The sequence below is a fragment of the Marmota monax genome, unplaced genomic scaffold (assembly GCF_021218885.2).
Source record: "Marmota monax isolate L192 unplaced genomic scaffold, Marmota_monax_Labrador192_F-V1.1 WCK01_AAM20220418_F8-fsc00004, whole genome shotgun sequence".
NCBI lineage: Eukaryota > Metazoa > Chordata > Mammalia > Rodentia > Sciuridae > Marmota > Marmota monax.
Window position 1 is genome coordinate 5,648,574 of NW_026692881.1, and position 16,244 is coordinate 5,664,817.

A 16,244-nucleotide genomic window follows, 5' to 3' on the forward strand; every position below is an offset into this window, starting at 1 on the left:
CCTCAGCCCTTTTTCATATTTTTTATTTAGAGATAGATCTCCCAAGATGCTTAGGGCCTCAATAAATTGCTGAGGCTGGCCTTGAACTTGTGATTCTCCTACCTTAGCCTCCCAAGCCGCTGGGATTACAGTTTTCCACCACCAAACTGCACACCACTCTAGCCTAGAGAAGACTGACGAAATCCCATGCCATTCTGCCAGGACATGAATCATCCCTTTATTCAGTATATCCACAATGTAGGTACTCTGTCACCTTTCACTCCCCTCCATGCCTCCCCTCATTATCAGATTAACTGTCTTGGTTATCAGATCTACTGTGGGCATATATATAGCAGTGCTTAACTCTTAATCAGAATGCCTCAATTCATCTTATCAAATATGCATTGTATCATCTCACATCACAAAAATGTTGAGTACAGCACCATAAAAGAGGCCACATTTACATAACTTTTATTACAGTATAAGTTTTCTGGTTTTATTGTTACTGTTAATTTCTTACTGTGATAAATTAGATGTGTATGTATAGGAAAAAAACATATGGGTTTGATGCTATAGAAGGTTTTAGATATCCACTGGGAGTCTTGGAACATATCTCATGAAAATAAGAGGGAACTATTATACCGCTACAGAAAATTAGGACTGGGGATGTAGTTTGGTGGTAGAGCACTTGCCTAGCACATGCAAGGCCCTAGGTTCAATCTTTAATAACACACACACACTAAAAAAAAAAAAAAAAAAAAGGTGGTAGGGGGAGAAAATACATGTATACTTTTTAAACAAGAAATCATATCATTTGCATTTAAATTTAAGAGGAATATTTTCAGAATGAGCAATTATCCAACTAAGAATATACACAAGACAAATGAAGACACATGTCACCATAAAAACTAAATGTGAGATGCAATATCAGTGATGACGTGACCATTCATTTGGGGATGTCCTATTTGACCAGCTCAGATAATTTCCTGTATTGTATCTAGGGCTACTGAAAGGATATGATTCCAAAAATGTAATATATACAATGAAAATGTCAACTGTCGACAGTGTCTTTAGCATGCCTATGGATTTGAATTTCATCCAGATTCATACACTTGATCTTGATACTTTTAACTGTTTTGCTTTAGTAAGTTGTTTACTTGATGGAATGTTAATAAACATGTAGCTACTAAAATGAAAAAAAAAAACTAAATGTGAATGTTTATGGTAGCTTCATGCATAATTGTCAAAAACTATAAACTATTTAACTAGTGAATGCACTTGATATATACAATGAAATACTACTCAACAAGAAAAAAGAATGAAGGGCTGGGATTATAGCTCAGTGGTAGAGCATTTGCCTTGCTCGTGTGAGGCACTGGGTTCGATCGATACTCAGTACCACATAAAAATACTGTGGCCATCTACAACTAAAAAAAAAAAAAAAGAATAGGGCTGGGGATGTGGCTCAAGCGGTAGCACGCTCGCCTGGCGTGCGTGCAGCCCGGGTTCGATCCTCAGCACCATGTACAAACAAAGATGTTGTGTCCGCCAATAACTGAAAAATAAAATGTTAAAGTTCAAAAAAAAAAAAAGGAAGAATGAACTACTGATACATACAACATGAATTTCTTAAAGCATTACATTAAATGAAAGAAGATAGACTGAAAAGGCCATACATACTGTATGATACCAAGAAAAATACATCATTCTGCAAAGATAAAGCTACAGGGACAGAAAACAGACCAGGAGATGCCAGAGGTTGGAGACAGGAAAAGAACTAATCATAAAGAGCACAACATTATCATTATTATTTGGAGTGTTGGAGCTCAAACCCAGGACCTCTCACAATGCTAGGCAAATACTCTATCACAAAGCTGTATCCCCACCCCTAAGGAACTTTTGAAGGTGATAGAAGTTTTCTACATTGCTGAGAGCCATAGCCAAGCAGGAATGATGCATGGCATTTTTGGTTGAAAGGTGACACCAGCAAGCCATTGAGATGATATGATTATGTTAAGATCTGCATTCAAATGGATATTAGACCCCTGCTGTCCGCCTGGGCCTGCTACTTTGGAGCTCTAGAGGGACTCCCGGAGAGTTCCCATTGGTTGAGGAAGTGCGGTAGGAGGGATTTCCGGAGGAGGGATTTGTCTGTTGGTGTAGTGTGGCCCAGGAGAACAGAGAGTTCCCATTGGTTGGGGAAGTGCGGTAGGACGGATTTCCGGAGGAGGGATTTGTCTGTTGGTGTAGTGCGGCCCAGGAGACCACCGCGTGTGTGGTTCGGCATTGGCGGGAGTTTCAGAAATAAAGTTTGCTCCTGCTTGAGTGGCTGGTGATTTTGTGCCCAGCCAGACTGCAGCACTACATCCTGATGGTGGCACAGTGCTTACGTAACTGTAAACATTTTCATACAACTTTAGATACTGTATTAGGTATCTTCCATTTGTCCTACCAGATTCATTCCCCACTCTGGTCTCTGCCCCAGAAGGCTGACATGTCCCAGCTATGTGAGAGGCTGAGGTAGGATTCCTGAGCTCAAGAGTTCAAGGCCATCTTGGACAATATACACAGTGTACCCCCATTTAAAAAAAATGTCTTATTCTCAGGCTTCCACTGGGTTCTAGCTATGAGGAGCCCCAAAAGGACCAAAGATGGGGGGAAGTTCCCATATTTTATTTCTCCAGGCCCTCAACAAAATATTGCTCCTCCTAAGGTGGTCTCCTGAGAAGCTCAGGTAATCCTTTGTCTTTTTGGGTCTTAATAATAGATTCACTGCAACTAATCAAGGTTAGAGCCCCATCCCTTGTGATTTCCCTACATTTCTCCCACACCTTTGAAAAATAACACCTTTATAAATAAACCCTCCTCATATTATCCAATTTGGGCATGCCATCTGCTTCCAGTTAGGACCTGGACTGACAGAAGATGCAAATATTAAAATTATGAGTGAAAGTATAAAGTGGAGAGGCAAGAGGGCTTTTTTTGTTTTGGATGGAATTGGAGATTAAATTCACAGGTGCTCTATCACTGAGTTACATCCCCAGACTTTACTTATTTTTTTGGCTATACTGGGAATTGACTCCAGGGCCTCACACATGCTAGCCAGATGCTCTACCTTTGAGCTACATCCATAACCTATTTGATTTTTTATTTTGAGACAGTGTCTCAACAAAATTGCCTAGGCTAGCCTCAAACTTGTGATCCTCCTACCTCAACCTTCTCAATAGCTGGGATTACAGAGAGTACCATCAAGCCTGATAAGACAAGAGTTTTTTAAAATGCTGTAACTAATGTGTGAACAAAGAAAGTTGGCAGGGGGCTGGGGATGTGGCTCAAGTGGTAGCGCGCTCGTCTGGCATGCGTGCGGCCCGGGTTCGATCCTCAGCACCACATACCAACAAAGATGTTGTGTCTGCCGATAACTAAAAAAAATAAATAAATATTAAAAAAAAAAAAAAAAGAAAGTTGGTAACTACTACTCCAGGAAAATTTGGTGTTAAAGCTACTGCAACCTTCATGAGTTTTTCTGGATCATGATCCACCCACCTCCTCCTGTACATATGTATAATGTGTCTTCTTTCCTACTTTAATCCAATCCACTACCACCAACAACCCACACAAGTTCCCAGAACTCAGTGATCAACATAACTCACCTGGGGTTCATTTGGGGTTTATAACTCACCTGGGGTTCATTTTCCTACTACTTTCTTGCCCTGATGGTGACTTAGGTATCTTTTATCCTACAGCCCTCTCTACTACCTCAAAGTAGGAAGGTCTGAGGTCACTGGAAAATTGACTCTCTTAGAGCTTCTTTATAGAATTACCACTTCTTTACCCCATTATAAAAGCCCTCCTTTTTCTGAAACTGAGGATTAAACACAGGGGTGCTTTAATACTGAACTACACTCCCAACCTTTTTCATTTTTTATGCCTTGAATTTGTAATCCTCTTGCCTCAGTCTCCCCAGTAGCTGGGATTACAGGCATGCCCATCTCATGCAGCAAAAGTCCCTTCTTTTGAGGCTTGTGTCACCTAACCAGATAACGTCTAATCTTCTTAATATTAGTCATCCAAGCCAGGCATGGTGGCACACACATATATTCCCCAGTGACCTGGAAGGCTGAAGCAGGAAGCTTGAAAGTTTAAGGTCAGCCTGGGCAATTTAACAAGACCCTATCTCAAAAAAAATAAATAAATAAGTATATAAAAGGGGCTAGGGATGTATTTCAGTGGTATAGCACCCCTGGGTTCAAGCTTGAGTACTATCACCACGCCCAAAAGGCAGGTTGGGAGGAGACAAATTCACAGAATGGTTAAACTAGTGACCTTGAGGTTTTAGTGTTACCAACTTCAACTACAGTCTCAATAATACCTAGAAATTCTACTTTCTCACTCTCCTACTTTAGGTAACATCTTTCTGAACCTTTTTCCTTAGCCCCCAAGTTAATCTGACTTTCTTTCTCCCTTTCAGAAAAAATCTCTTTTATATGAACAAAACAAAACAAGCTTTCAACCATAAACCACCTTACTTTCCATCCTCCAACCACATTTATCTTTTCAACATCGTTCCTCCTGTTCAGAAAATACACCATCTGAAGACCCTTCTTCCCTGGTTCTTTGGTTCCCATGCTTCAAGGTCCATGCTTCCAAATCTTCTAGAACCCCTTATATCCTCTATCTGCACTTTTTTCCTCCCCTTCAAAAATGTTTATCAAGATCAGGCGCGTTCAGGGTGGTATGGCCGTAGACAAAAAATGTTTATCAAATTGTGTATACTTGCTGCATTTTTTTTCTTACGTCTCAAACCACTCCAACCAAGCTATAAATCCAATGCCTGTTTTGCAATGCTCATTTTAGTTGAGTTTGCAGCAATTCAATTGGATTTAGTTGATCCTTTCATGAAATACTTTTCTGCTGACTTCTATAACATACCTCCTGCTAGATTTCCCTTCTATAGCTATAGTGATACTTAATTTCCTTTTCTAGTTTCTTCCTCTTTTCCTCTATTAAGTACTGCAAAATCTTCACTATCAGTCCTAATATTTTTTCCTCTTATACTCTTCCCTAATGATCTCATCTAATCCTATATTTTCAAATAACATTTATATATTAAATTTCACATTTATCAAACACATAAGACTTTTTATCTATCTCAGGAGATCTGTCACAAAAAATAAATAGGAGGCAGCTCAGTGGCAAAACATCTCTGGGTTCAATCCACAATATCCCCCGCAAGAGAAGTTTTCCAGTCAGGTGCATAGTGCACAACTATAATCCCAGCTACCAGGAAGGCTAAGGCAGGAGAATTGCAAGTTTGAGGCCAGCCTGGGCAGTTTAGCAAGAACTTGTCTCAAAATAAAAATTTTTAAAGTGTTGGGGATGAAGCTCGATGGTAGAATGCTTGCCTACCATGTGTGAGGCCTTGGGTTGGAGCCCCAGTACTACAGAAATGGGAAGAGAAAGGAATTTTCAATAATAAGATCTTAAAGTGGGGGGCTGGGATTGTAGCTCAGTGGTAGAGCACTTGCCTAGCATGTGAGAGGCACTGGGTTCAATCCTCATCACCACATAAAAATAAATAAAATAAAGGTATTGTGTCCATCTACAACTAAAAAAATAATAATAATAAAAATTAAAAAATGAAAAGAAAAAAAAATTTTAAATATAGTGACAGTCTTTTTTAAAAAAATTATATGGCTTTCAATATAACAAAACTAAGTTCATTCTTATACAGCAGCACTTTGAAAAGTAACACTTTGGGTATTTCACAGATCTTCCATTTAGTTCAAGTTATCCAACTTCCAAACTATGCTTTACCCTCTATATAATAGGAATAAAGACACTCTTACATGGTTGTAATTAAGGATCAATTGATATGTGAAAGGTGTGGTACAAAGTAGAAACAGGGGGCTGGGGATGTGGCTCAAGCGGTAGCGCACTCGCCTGGCATATGTGCGGCCTGGGTTCGATCCTCAGCACCACATACAAACAAGAATGTTGTGTCCGCCAACAACTAAAAAATAAATATTAAAAAATTCTCTCTCTCTTTAAAAAAAAGAAAAAGTAGAAACAGAAGAAATAACAGGTCTCTTATTCACTTTTCTTAAAAGGAAGTTGATTTGGGTAAAACTTAAAAAATATGTTTACATGAAAACATATTTGGGTAAAACAAAAAATATGTTCTTTACATGAAACACATACCTATAGACAAGTAACTCTTGCTCAAACTACATTTGTAATATATTTTTAATAATCCTTATTAATCATCTGTACTTTATCCAATGAGTAGACAACAATCTCATCTCAAGTCAGAAGTTCCTGTCCTACTTTAAACTTTCAGAATGGAATAATTCATGCTCCTTTCTAAAAATCACCTTTAGTTCTAAAAATCAAAATTAATAATTTCCCAACATTATTATTCCTCAAACACTCAAATACTCAGTTGAGTTTTAAGCAAATGGAAAAAAAATATTGGCTACAAAACCAGTCATGCAAATTAAAAGCCTATGCCACAGTTATCTCAGTATTTGGCAGGATATGTAGACTGAATCCCAGCTGGCTGGCAAAGAAAGTGTGCCAGGCAGAAATATAAGTCTCTGCACACTTTATTCTAGATCCAGACTAACAAAGATGGAAAATGAAAGTAGCCTCACATAAAAGGTAAGGGAAGCCTTCTTTTACCTCTAATGTACACAGGCCCATATTTCAAACTTTAAAAAATACCTGCAAATCTCTTAGAAGAGTTAACTTTAGCTCCTGTTAACAGCTATTTCTAATTTTTTTAAAAATTTCTCTTTATTTATTTATTGATACTAGGCATTGAAACCAGTGGCACTTTACCACTGAGCTAAATACCCAGCCATTTTTATTTTTGATATTCAGTTTCACTAAGTTGCTGACTCAGACATCAAAGTTTGGATCCTCCTTTTGGAGACTCTGGTCACCTGGACCACAAACTTGCACCACCATGCCTGGCTCTAACAGTCATTTTTAAGTAGTACATCTGACTAACAACTCACTGGCTTCAAAAGTAACTGTAATTAGAATGTTTTGCTTTTAAAATTAGAGATTAGACACAGAAGTATTTGCTTTAAAATAATCCAGAGGAAGCAGGGAATGTAGCTCAAGAACACTTGCCTAGCCTGAGCAAGGCCTTGGGTTCAATTGCTAGTACTGGGCAGGGTGGTCATCAACATCAGAGATAAAGGACAAAAGGTAGAGACTGGTATATAGTATAGATGAACAAGATTTGCCCTATCCTGAAAACTGCTGGAGTTAGATAACTGAGTACATGAGATTCTTTTATTTTCCTGTACCTGAACATTTCATAGTAAAGGTTTTCTTATTGCTATTTTAAAAAGATTAGGACATTTGAGCAACTCGGCCCTTTCCTGGCATTCTCATACAGTTTGTAATCTTGGTGCTGGTTCCTTTACCCATCAAGCATCTGTTTGGAAAATGGCAACCACTATGCTTTATTACAACGTCTTCCTAAAGTTCCTCTTCAAATTAGCTACAAGTTTCAAAAGCACTTAGAACAAAGAAATTTTAGAGTATCAATAAATTAATCACATATTCCTCTAAAAAGAAAAAGATACACTTAAAAATGCAGTGCCAGGAAAAAAAATAAATCTAGGTTGAATAAGCCCTTTTCACTGATGTTATATAATTTTATGGTGTACACACACAAAGGTATCACAAGCAGGAACATTTCACCAAATAGATACTTTGGAACTTAACCTGTGCACTTTGAACAAGTTGATAAAATGCCCAGTAAGTTCTTAAATAAAATGCCTAAACATGCAAAAGACAGTACTAAGATTTCTGAGACCTAAATAGCTAGAAAAAGTGTCCAAACTTTATCATTGTCACAATGGTCCCTAATTCAAAAAAGGTTAGGATGACGGGCATGCTGGTGGCACACAGAAAATACCAGCAACTCCAGGAGGATCCCAAGTTCAAGGTCAGCCTCAGCTACTTAGAGAAAACCTGTTTCAAATTTTAAAAAGGGTTGAGGATATAGCTCAGTGGCAGAGTGTCCCTCAATCTCCAGTATCACACACAGACACAACTACATGAGATTTATAGGCCTCATCAAAAATTTAGGTTCGGGCTGGGGTTGTGGCTCAGTGGTAGAGCGCTCGCCTAGCACGTGTGAGGCCCTAGGTTCGATCCTCAGCACCACATAAAAATAAAATAAAGATATTAAAAAAAAAAAAAAAAATTTAGGTTCAAGCTCTTAAACTTAACTAAAATTATAAGACATTCTGAGTTAAGAATAGAAGCTATGATAACCTGACAGACAAAATGCAAGCATCTAGTCCCAAAAAAAACTTTGGTAGAAAGATAAAGAAAAGGAAGATAATACAAGTGCAAAAGCATCCCAAGGTCTCGGCACCAAAAATACAAAGTACAAAAGCATTCTCAGAAGTATAGAGCCAATTTACAAATATATGAACTTACAAACTTTTTGTAGGAACAACTGATTTGCATATTAGGAATAGGATGAGGCTACTATAAAAATTAAAAGCACCCCATCAAAGTTTGCTTCTTTTTCTACAGAGGGCTGCCAGGGTTGTTGGAGCTCCGGAAAATGTAAAAAAGAGGAAAAAAAAGTGTGTGTGTATATATATATATATATATATATATTTTTTTTTTTTTTCCATAGTGCTACAACTATTCCCTTCCCAGTAAGGGTGGCTCTGCGAAAAAAGAAAGATGTTCTTAAACATCTATTTATTTGTGTTTTAGTATATATTTTCTCCTCACAAATACATATAGTGAAGTTCGGATTCATCGTCAGTCCCCAGTATTAGCATCAGAACTACAATTTAACTGTTATCTCATTCTACAGAAAAGTGCTTTCAATTCCCACCAACTAACCCACAACAGCAGTTTGGAGAAATATAAAGACATTATCAGCAAAGACACATAATCAATTGCTGGCTATAATACTTAACAGCCACATTCTTGTCCCCCCTTACCTTACATTCATTCTTATTAGTAGAACCCTCTGCCACCAGAGCCTCAGCCTACCACTGGTGCCCTATTCTTCAAAAGTCAGCATACTCAGCCTTCCATGACCACTTCCACCACTTGCCCAGCTTCATTCTTCCTTCAACCTACCTGCTCCACACTCTGTGAATTAACTATCTGGCAACAGCAAGAAATGACAATAAGAACACTACATGACTCAAACAGAATAGCACGCTGAGAATCCAGTACAATGGTTTGACAAATAGTAGGTGCTCAATAACATGTTAAAAAATCAATAAATATTATTCCAATTCTGCCACTAGCCAATCTTGGACAGTCATTTAACCTCTTTGAGTCTTATCTGTAAAATGAGAAAAGGGGAGTTAAAGTTCATTTTAAGCCAGGTGTTGGTGGTACACACATGTAATCCCAGGTACTAGGGAAGCTGAGGCAGGAGGATCTTGAGTTTCAGGTCAGCCTAGGAAACTGAGCAAGACCCGTCTCAGAATAAAATTTAAAAAGAGTTGGGTATGTAGGTCAGTGATACCACACTTGCCTACTACGTATATAGCCCTGGGTTCAATCCCTAATAACAATCACACACTCACACACACTCTCTCTCTCTCTCTCTCTCTCTCACACACACACACACACACACACACACACACACGCGCGTTTAGCTCAAAGTTCTACGATTATAACACATTTTTAGGAGCTAACCTAGAAACTGTTTTTATGCAGTTTTTTAATGAAAATTTAACCTAGGCTTAACTTATGAACAATGTTTCAGGAGAAATGTGGGCAAAGCAGTAAGGACAGACAAATCAGAATTAACCTAGGATTCTGGGAATCAAGGGAACAACAATAACAGCTGACTTACCCTATCATCCAATGGGAAGAATATGAGTGAAAAAATGCTCAGCATTTTTAGTGAAACTATGCAAGATACAAACCATTATACTGTTTGATGGGCCTTATATTCAGCCTCCAAAGAACAAATTCATTTTAGGAACTCAGAACTCTAAAGTTTCATCTTTATATCCTTCCAAATTATGAGATCCATATAACGCTCCATTATCACTAAACTTTGCCAAAAGTTCTAGAACTAACTTCCATTTCCAACTATAGTGGCTGTTTCTTTTTTTTTGGCATGGAGCGGGGTAACCAGGGAATAAACCCAGGGCACTTTAGCACTGAGCCACATTCCGAGCCCTTTTTATTTTCATTTTGAAATAGGGTCTTGCTAAGTTGCTTAGGACCTCACTAAGTTGTTGAGACTGGTTTTGAACCTGCAATCCTGCCTCACCTTCCCAAATCACTGGGATTACTGGCATGTGAAACTGTGCCTGACTTATACTGGCTATTACTCTATTGCTAAATAGAGGCTCACTCTCTCCCTCCACCCCAATTTACTCCTGCCACCTCCAATCTCAGATCTTCTTTCAGCTAACTAACCATTTATCATTTACTTTAATCTCCAAATTCTTTACAGAAATGAGTATAATAAACAATATGAAACAATAATGCTATATGTACATATTGACGTTTTTTAAATACAATCTTGTAAATTAAAATTTATTTAAATATCTTTTTAGATGTTGATGAACCTTAGTTTTATTCATTTATTTTTATGCGGTGCTGAGAAACTCAGTGCCTCACACATGCTAGGCAAGTGCTCTACCACTGAGCCACAACCCCAGCTCTAAAATTTATTAATGTAGGTTGCTACTGGTCCCAGATTTCTTGCTCAATTTGCAAGAGAGTTTAATTCTTCAATGTTTCTATTCAAAGATTAAGGAGTTAATCTTTCAGAACTGGTTCTAGGGGAAAAGTCTAACATTCCTAACTAATCCTCATCTCCTTGTCATTACCATTAATCATTCAAACCCTCTATAATAATAAAAATGAGTTATTATGTAATCCTAACACAACCAAGAGAGATGTTTTTACTGGAAAGGAATTGGGTTTAGAGATTTATGAAAGATTGTTCCCAAAATATACTCTGAATAGTAAGTCTAAAAATATCAATATACCAGGCGTGGTGGTGCACGCCTATAATCTCAGCTACTTGGGAGACTGAGGCAGGAGGATCACAAATGTGAAGCCAGTCTCAGAAATTTAGTGAGACTTTAGGTAACTTAGCAAAAGCGGTCTCAAAATAAAAAGTAAAAAGGGCTGTGGGTATAGTTTAGTGATAAAGTGTCCCTAGGGTCAATCCCCAGTATCTATAAAAAATAAAATAAAAAGTATTAATATTCAAGTTATGTAATTAAAATGTCAACCTGATTAAGGTTCTTAAATCTTTCAGAAAATTATTGAGTCTTCATTAAGCATGAATACAGAAAGAAAACCCAAGTGATACACAACATTTTAGAATTCAAATCATTTAAATAAATGGCTTGCAAAAAGCTCTCTTGGTTCATCATAAAGTAAATAAAACTTACCAGAAGTCATTAATTTAGCACAGCTACTTTTGCTTGCATCATCCTCTGGGTTTCTGTTTGTGCTCTTTTCTTTCCCAAGTAAAGTATCCTCCAAAGGTAAGCATTTATCAGATACAACACTGTCTTCACCCACCACATGACTGATTTTGCTATTAGTTTCAAGTACTGAAGTGACTTCTTCCAGCTGAGCAGCTTCACTAGATTCTGAGTAAGAGGAACCCTTACTCTGGGCTAAATTCTTTGAAGAAACTGGTAGAGATTCATCATCACTATCAAATCCAAAAGGATCTCCAGTATTTTCTTCTTCTATTTTCAGTTTCTTCGGAATTTCTTGGATATCTGGTTTGAAATTGGGCCTCTTTTGCCCTAATTTAGCCATAAATGTGGTCTCTCCCCATTTTGTGCTAAGGGTGGTCCGTTTGTTGGAAAAGACTTCATCAAATTTTGAACTGCCATTGCCTCCTTTCCTACTGTATGTTTTCCCAAATCTGGACGTCATTTTGACACCTGTTTCATATTCCTGTGGAAAAAAATTTTAAGAAAATATATAATCACTAAATACTTTTCAACATTAAGCATACAAGTCCTTAAAAAATGGTTAAATAAATAAGGGGATAAAAAGAGCACATTTTTCATTTCTATATGCTTCCATGTCAATTTTTTTTTCTTACAGTGAGTATTCACATGATTTAACAAAGTAGAAAGCATTGTGACTAACCAACTTTACAATACAGCATCCGTATAAACCAACTTATACTGAAATATTTTTTAAGTTCCAAGTGAATTAACTTACTATTCTCAGAAATCATTTTTACCTTAAAAAACTATCTGAATAGGATAATTTTCCCTAACATAAAAATCTAAAGCACAAAATGTTAATTTTTTTTCAGCATCTCAAATGTTTTAAGTAGACTAAATTTAGTTCTTTGAAATTTCACAGCACTTATCATATGAGGGAAAAAGGTCAGAAAAATGGTGCTATTTTCCCATGTACTACAACCTGCAGCTTTGAAACAAAACTTTGAAAATTCAGATTCTTGATCTAAAGCAATCTGGGCTGTGACTTGAAAAATACTACTTAGATGGCCATGTCCCTTAAGAGAAAGAAACCATCCTTATTCTATCATCCTTGTCCCTACAGTGCTGTGCTCATTTGCTAAGTGACATTTTTTGGAGCTGAAGACTCCAGTATATTACACTGCCCCATGAATTATTACAGAAATAGCAACACATAACCTTTATTTTCCTCTTATTTATAATGACAGATAAATTCACCTGATTTACCTACATAAATATAGGGTACTATGACCAAAAAAAAATTTTAAATTCCCAAAAGTTTAAAAAAATTAAATCATTTTAAAAGACAAGTACTTATTTTTAAGCACACTCAATTCTTGTCCGTTCCTTACACTTTGACTTTCTACAGTTTAAATATCAATATATCAACTGTTAACTAGGAAAAAAAAAGTGAACTCCTTAGGGGCTTGAAAAATCTTCATTACTTGGAAGCCTAGAAAAATGGAAATTATATTTTACCTGTACTTTTGAATGTGCTTTGATCTTTACTTTTAATGTTTTCCTTTATTAACTAAAATTCTTAACTTGTAAAATTACCGTACAACTTAGTTCAATATCCCCCCACGCTTGGTAAGAAGCCAATTCTAATTTGACAAAATAACAATTTACTCATTATACACATCTGTGCTAAAAGAAAATAGTTTTCCCAAGGGAAATCTATCTATTTTCCCTTCTACTGTAAATTTAACCTTAACAAGTTTTACCGTCTTTCTTAAACATAGCCTATTAAAACTAAGTCTATTGGGCAGCTACCAAAGACAACAAAATAAAGTCATTTCTCTTCATTTTTCAAGGATGTAAAGCTGTGATCTGCAGACCTACATTTACATTTACACCAACAAAGCTGGAATGTTTTGGATACACTTATGTGGTAATCATCTAAAAATGCTGACTAAAGGCCAAACCAAAAATCCAGACTTGAGTACCTTTAGGCCAACATCAGAAAAACTCATTGTAAAAATGGTCCTAAAACCACAAAGCACTCACTGTTGAAAGTCTAAAGTCTGCGGATAAAGATATACAAGAAGTTAATTAAGTATAAGAAAACTGCATTTTTTTTGAGTCCATGTCTTTCACAAATACATACTGAAATACTGATAAAATAACAAGTGATATTCCAACATTAAAGAATGGGAACTGTATGTAGATTATACAAATTTTGATAAGTTAAATACTCCATGCAATATGAGCACACGGTAGTTAATTATATAATATTCTCCACTTTTCATTGCCTTTATCGTTTTGCATCATAAATGCCTTAAAAAAAAAAGTTAGGAGACGACCGCGATGGCATTACCTAGACCTAAAGTACACACAAATTAAAAAATAAGTGCGCAGACATGTTTGACATAATATTTAAGATGTTACTTCAAACACACCAGCTATCCCGCTCAGGCTTCAAACCCCCAAAGGCTGTCCTAACTAAAAAGCAACGATTCACGACTAAGCGTTTTCGATCTTCAGGCCTTTGCCCAGCCCCAAACCAGGTTGAATGTTGAGGGAAAGTGTGCTGGGATTTAAAAACAAAGTCCTCACACTTAACCCCCATGCAAACCTAGCACCTTCCCGGTCCTCAATGGCTTCAGGGGCTCCCATGAAGGAAGAAAAGTAGAAGGGGCAAACTGATTCACGCAGAAACCCTCACCTGAGGCGGCGGGTGCACCAGGAGATTGTAGGAGAGGCGGCCCCCTCCAGCTGGACGGTCACGCAACTTTTCTGCTCCCCACCCCCACCGCCCGGTAAGGGGGATGTCGCTCCCGACGCCCCGGAAGCCTCAGCCACCGAATCCCCAGGGTAGCGCAAGGCCATGGTGGCGTCCAGAGCGGAGGAAAGGACGGGGAAAGATCGGGGACTGAAATCAATACGCTGCACTCGGCTTGGGGAGAAAAGTCAATCAGCAGCCACCAGGAAGAGAACTCAGAAGGGGGAAAATAAATGAGGAAAAAAGAGTTTTTCAGGCCGGTCCCCTGCCCAACTTCCTAGAGGCCGGGTGGGCAAGTCGGTGAGACTTCCATCACCCCTGCCTTCCCCCACCCTCCCCGGCTCGCTCCAGGCCTAAGCTGCCGCCCGAGACCTCACTTACCCTCGGCGCCTGGCGGGTGCTTTGGCCTCGGGCCGCCTCCGCCTCTCCCGCTCCCAACGGCCCACGGGCGGGCGCGGGAGCCCCGCGCGGAAGAACAGGGTCGGCTGGTGCCTCTAGATACGCAAGGGGCTCCGCCACCGTCACAACCCGCGACTCCGCTTCGGTAAATAGGAAGCCCGGCAGAGGTGGGGGGGAGGAGCGGCGGCCCCGCAACTTCCCTCCCCGCCTCGAGCGCCGCCGGCCGGGCTCGGGTCTAGGCCTCCCTGGCTGCTGCCGCTAGAGCCGGAGCCGAGCCCGCTACGTGCCCCCGCTGGGCCGCCGCCGCCTCCTGCGCCGCCGCTTCCGCCGGTGAATGGTCAGCGCTGGAGTTTGAACAGGGCCCTGAACCATCTCAACGCCATTTGCGCTCCCGACCCCCACCTCCTTCCTCCAACAGCCGCTCGCTCCGTCACTTTGCTTCCCACAGGCCCCGCGCGGCCTCCCGACACCCTAGCCAATCGCGCGGCGGCTTACTCAAACCGCCGCGCAGGCGCCGCGCCCCGCACGCTCCGGCGCCCGCCATTGGCCCAGCCGCGCGGCCCGACGGGAGTTGTAGTCCCGGTTCGGGAGGTCGCGGTGCTGAGAGAGCCCTGCGCGGGAGCTGGCGGTGGATAGAGAGGTGGTTGCGGGCCTGACCCGCCCCGGCTCGGGAGCCAGTTCCAGCTCCTGGCCTCGCCTGGAGATGCAGGTGTCGCGGGGGAGGGCCGGGGGCGCAGTGCAGGCAGCTGTGTCAATCGTTTCCCCTCTAGGGACTCGTCGGTGTCTGGGGACGGTGGGTTATGCAGCTGCGCCGGGTGTGATGGGGCCACCGCTGGGGAGGCAGGGAGCTTGCCACTCAGCTGCCTTCAACTGGGCCTGCCGGACCTAGCCACGGTGGCGTGAGCCGTACGGCTTCGGACGCGGGCCCCCTCACCGATCGGATCGCGAGCCGAGTCCGCCCCGGCGCTTTACTGCCCTCCCTGCAATCCATCAGTCCCAGCTCTGGAGTTCTCCCTGTCTCCTCCCACCCGTTAATAGTGGCCCCCAGAACATTGAATGTTGTTAAAGAATTGTCACTAACCTTGTTGGGTTATTAACGGTAGTGTGAGTTTTTTAATATATACAAAAGGATTGATAGCTAAAACGAGATGTAGGGTAAGAGTTTTACTTTATAACGTGCCTGTGAAAACGGAAGGAGAGGGAATAAAAAAGCTGTCGGTGTTTTTAATTATTGAAGCTACAGGATGCATACACATGCAATTGTTAATTCAGTCTTGCTGTGTGTATCTGAAATTTAACATAATAAAAAGTTTAAAGAAATGAAAAGTTATTGCCTCTAGGGAAAAGAGGAAGGTGGTGGATGATGGAAAATATTCATTTTTCTCTGTATAGAAATTGTTTTCCGTGTCACTGTATTACCTAATTGAGAAAATTGGAAAGTTGTTTGTTTGTTTTTAAGCCTTCAGTGGAGAAACAAGAGTTCTAAAGAGTACCACACTTTCCCCTAGGAGAGGCGCATGATTCATCAGACTCCCAACAATCTTGATGTTTTGGTAGGCAGTTACTGGAGACCCACCAGGGAAATTAGAAAACTACTAATTGCTTTCAGTGAAAGCCTTCCCCCTCTCCACAAATGAATAATTTGTTTTGAATGCATCCAGAAGTTT

General features: G+C 39.9%; 1 protein-coding gene across 3 annotated transcripts in view; it reads right to left on the reverse strand.

The window, feature by feature from the left end:
* The window catches only part of Wapl (WAPL cohesin release factor), a 76,379-nt gene extending 61,378 nt beyond the window's left edge, over positions 1-15,001 (reverse strand). The window contains exons 1-2 of one of the 3 annotated variants that reach the window (XM_046449999.2): positions 14,560-15,001; positions 11,400-11,919 (exon numbers count right to left, since the gene is read on the reverse strand). In XM_046449999.2, coding sequence (XP_046305955.1) covers positions 11,400-11,898 — 499 coding nt within the window. In that variant the 5' untranslated portion in view covers positions 11,899-11,919; positions 14,560-15,001. The remainder of the gene's footprint in view (positions 1-11,399; positions 11,920-14,559) is intronic. The other 2 variants (XM_046449997.2, XM_046449996.2) reach the window with 2 other exon arrangements.
* Between the last annotated feature and the right edge of the window lie 1,243 nt (positions 15,002-16,244).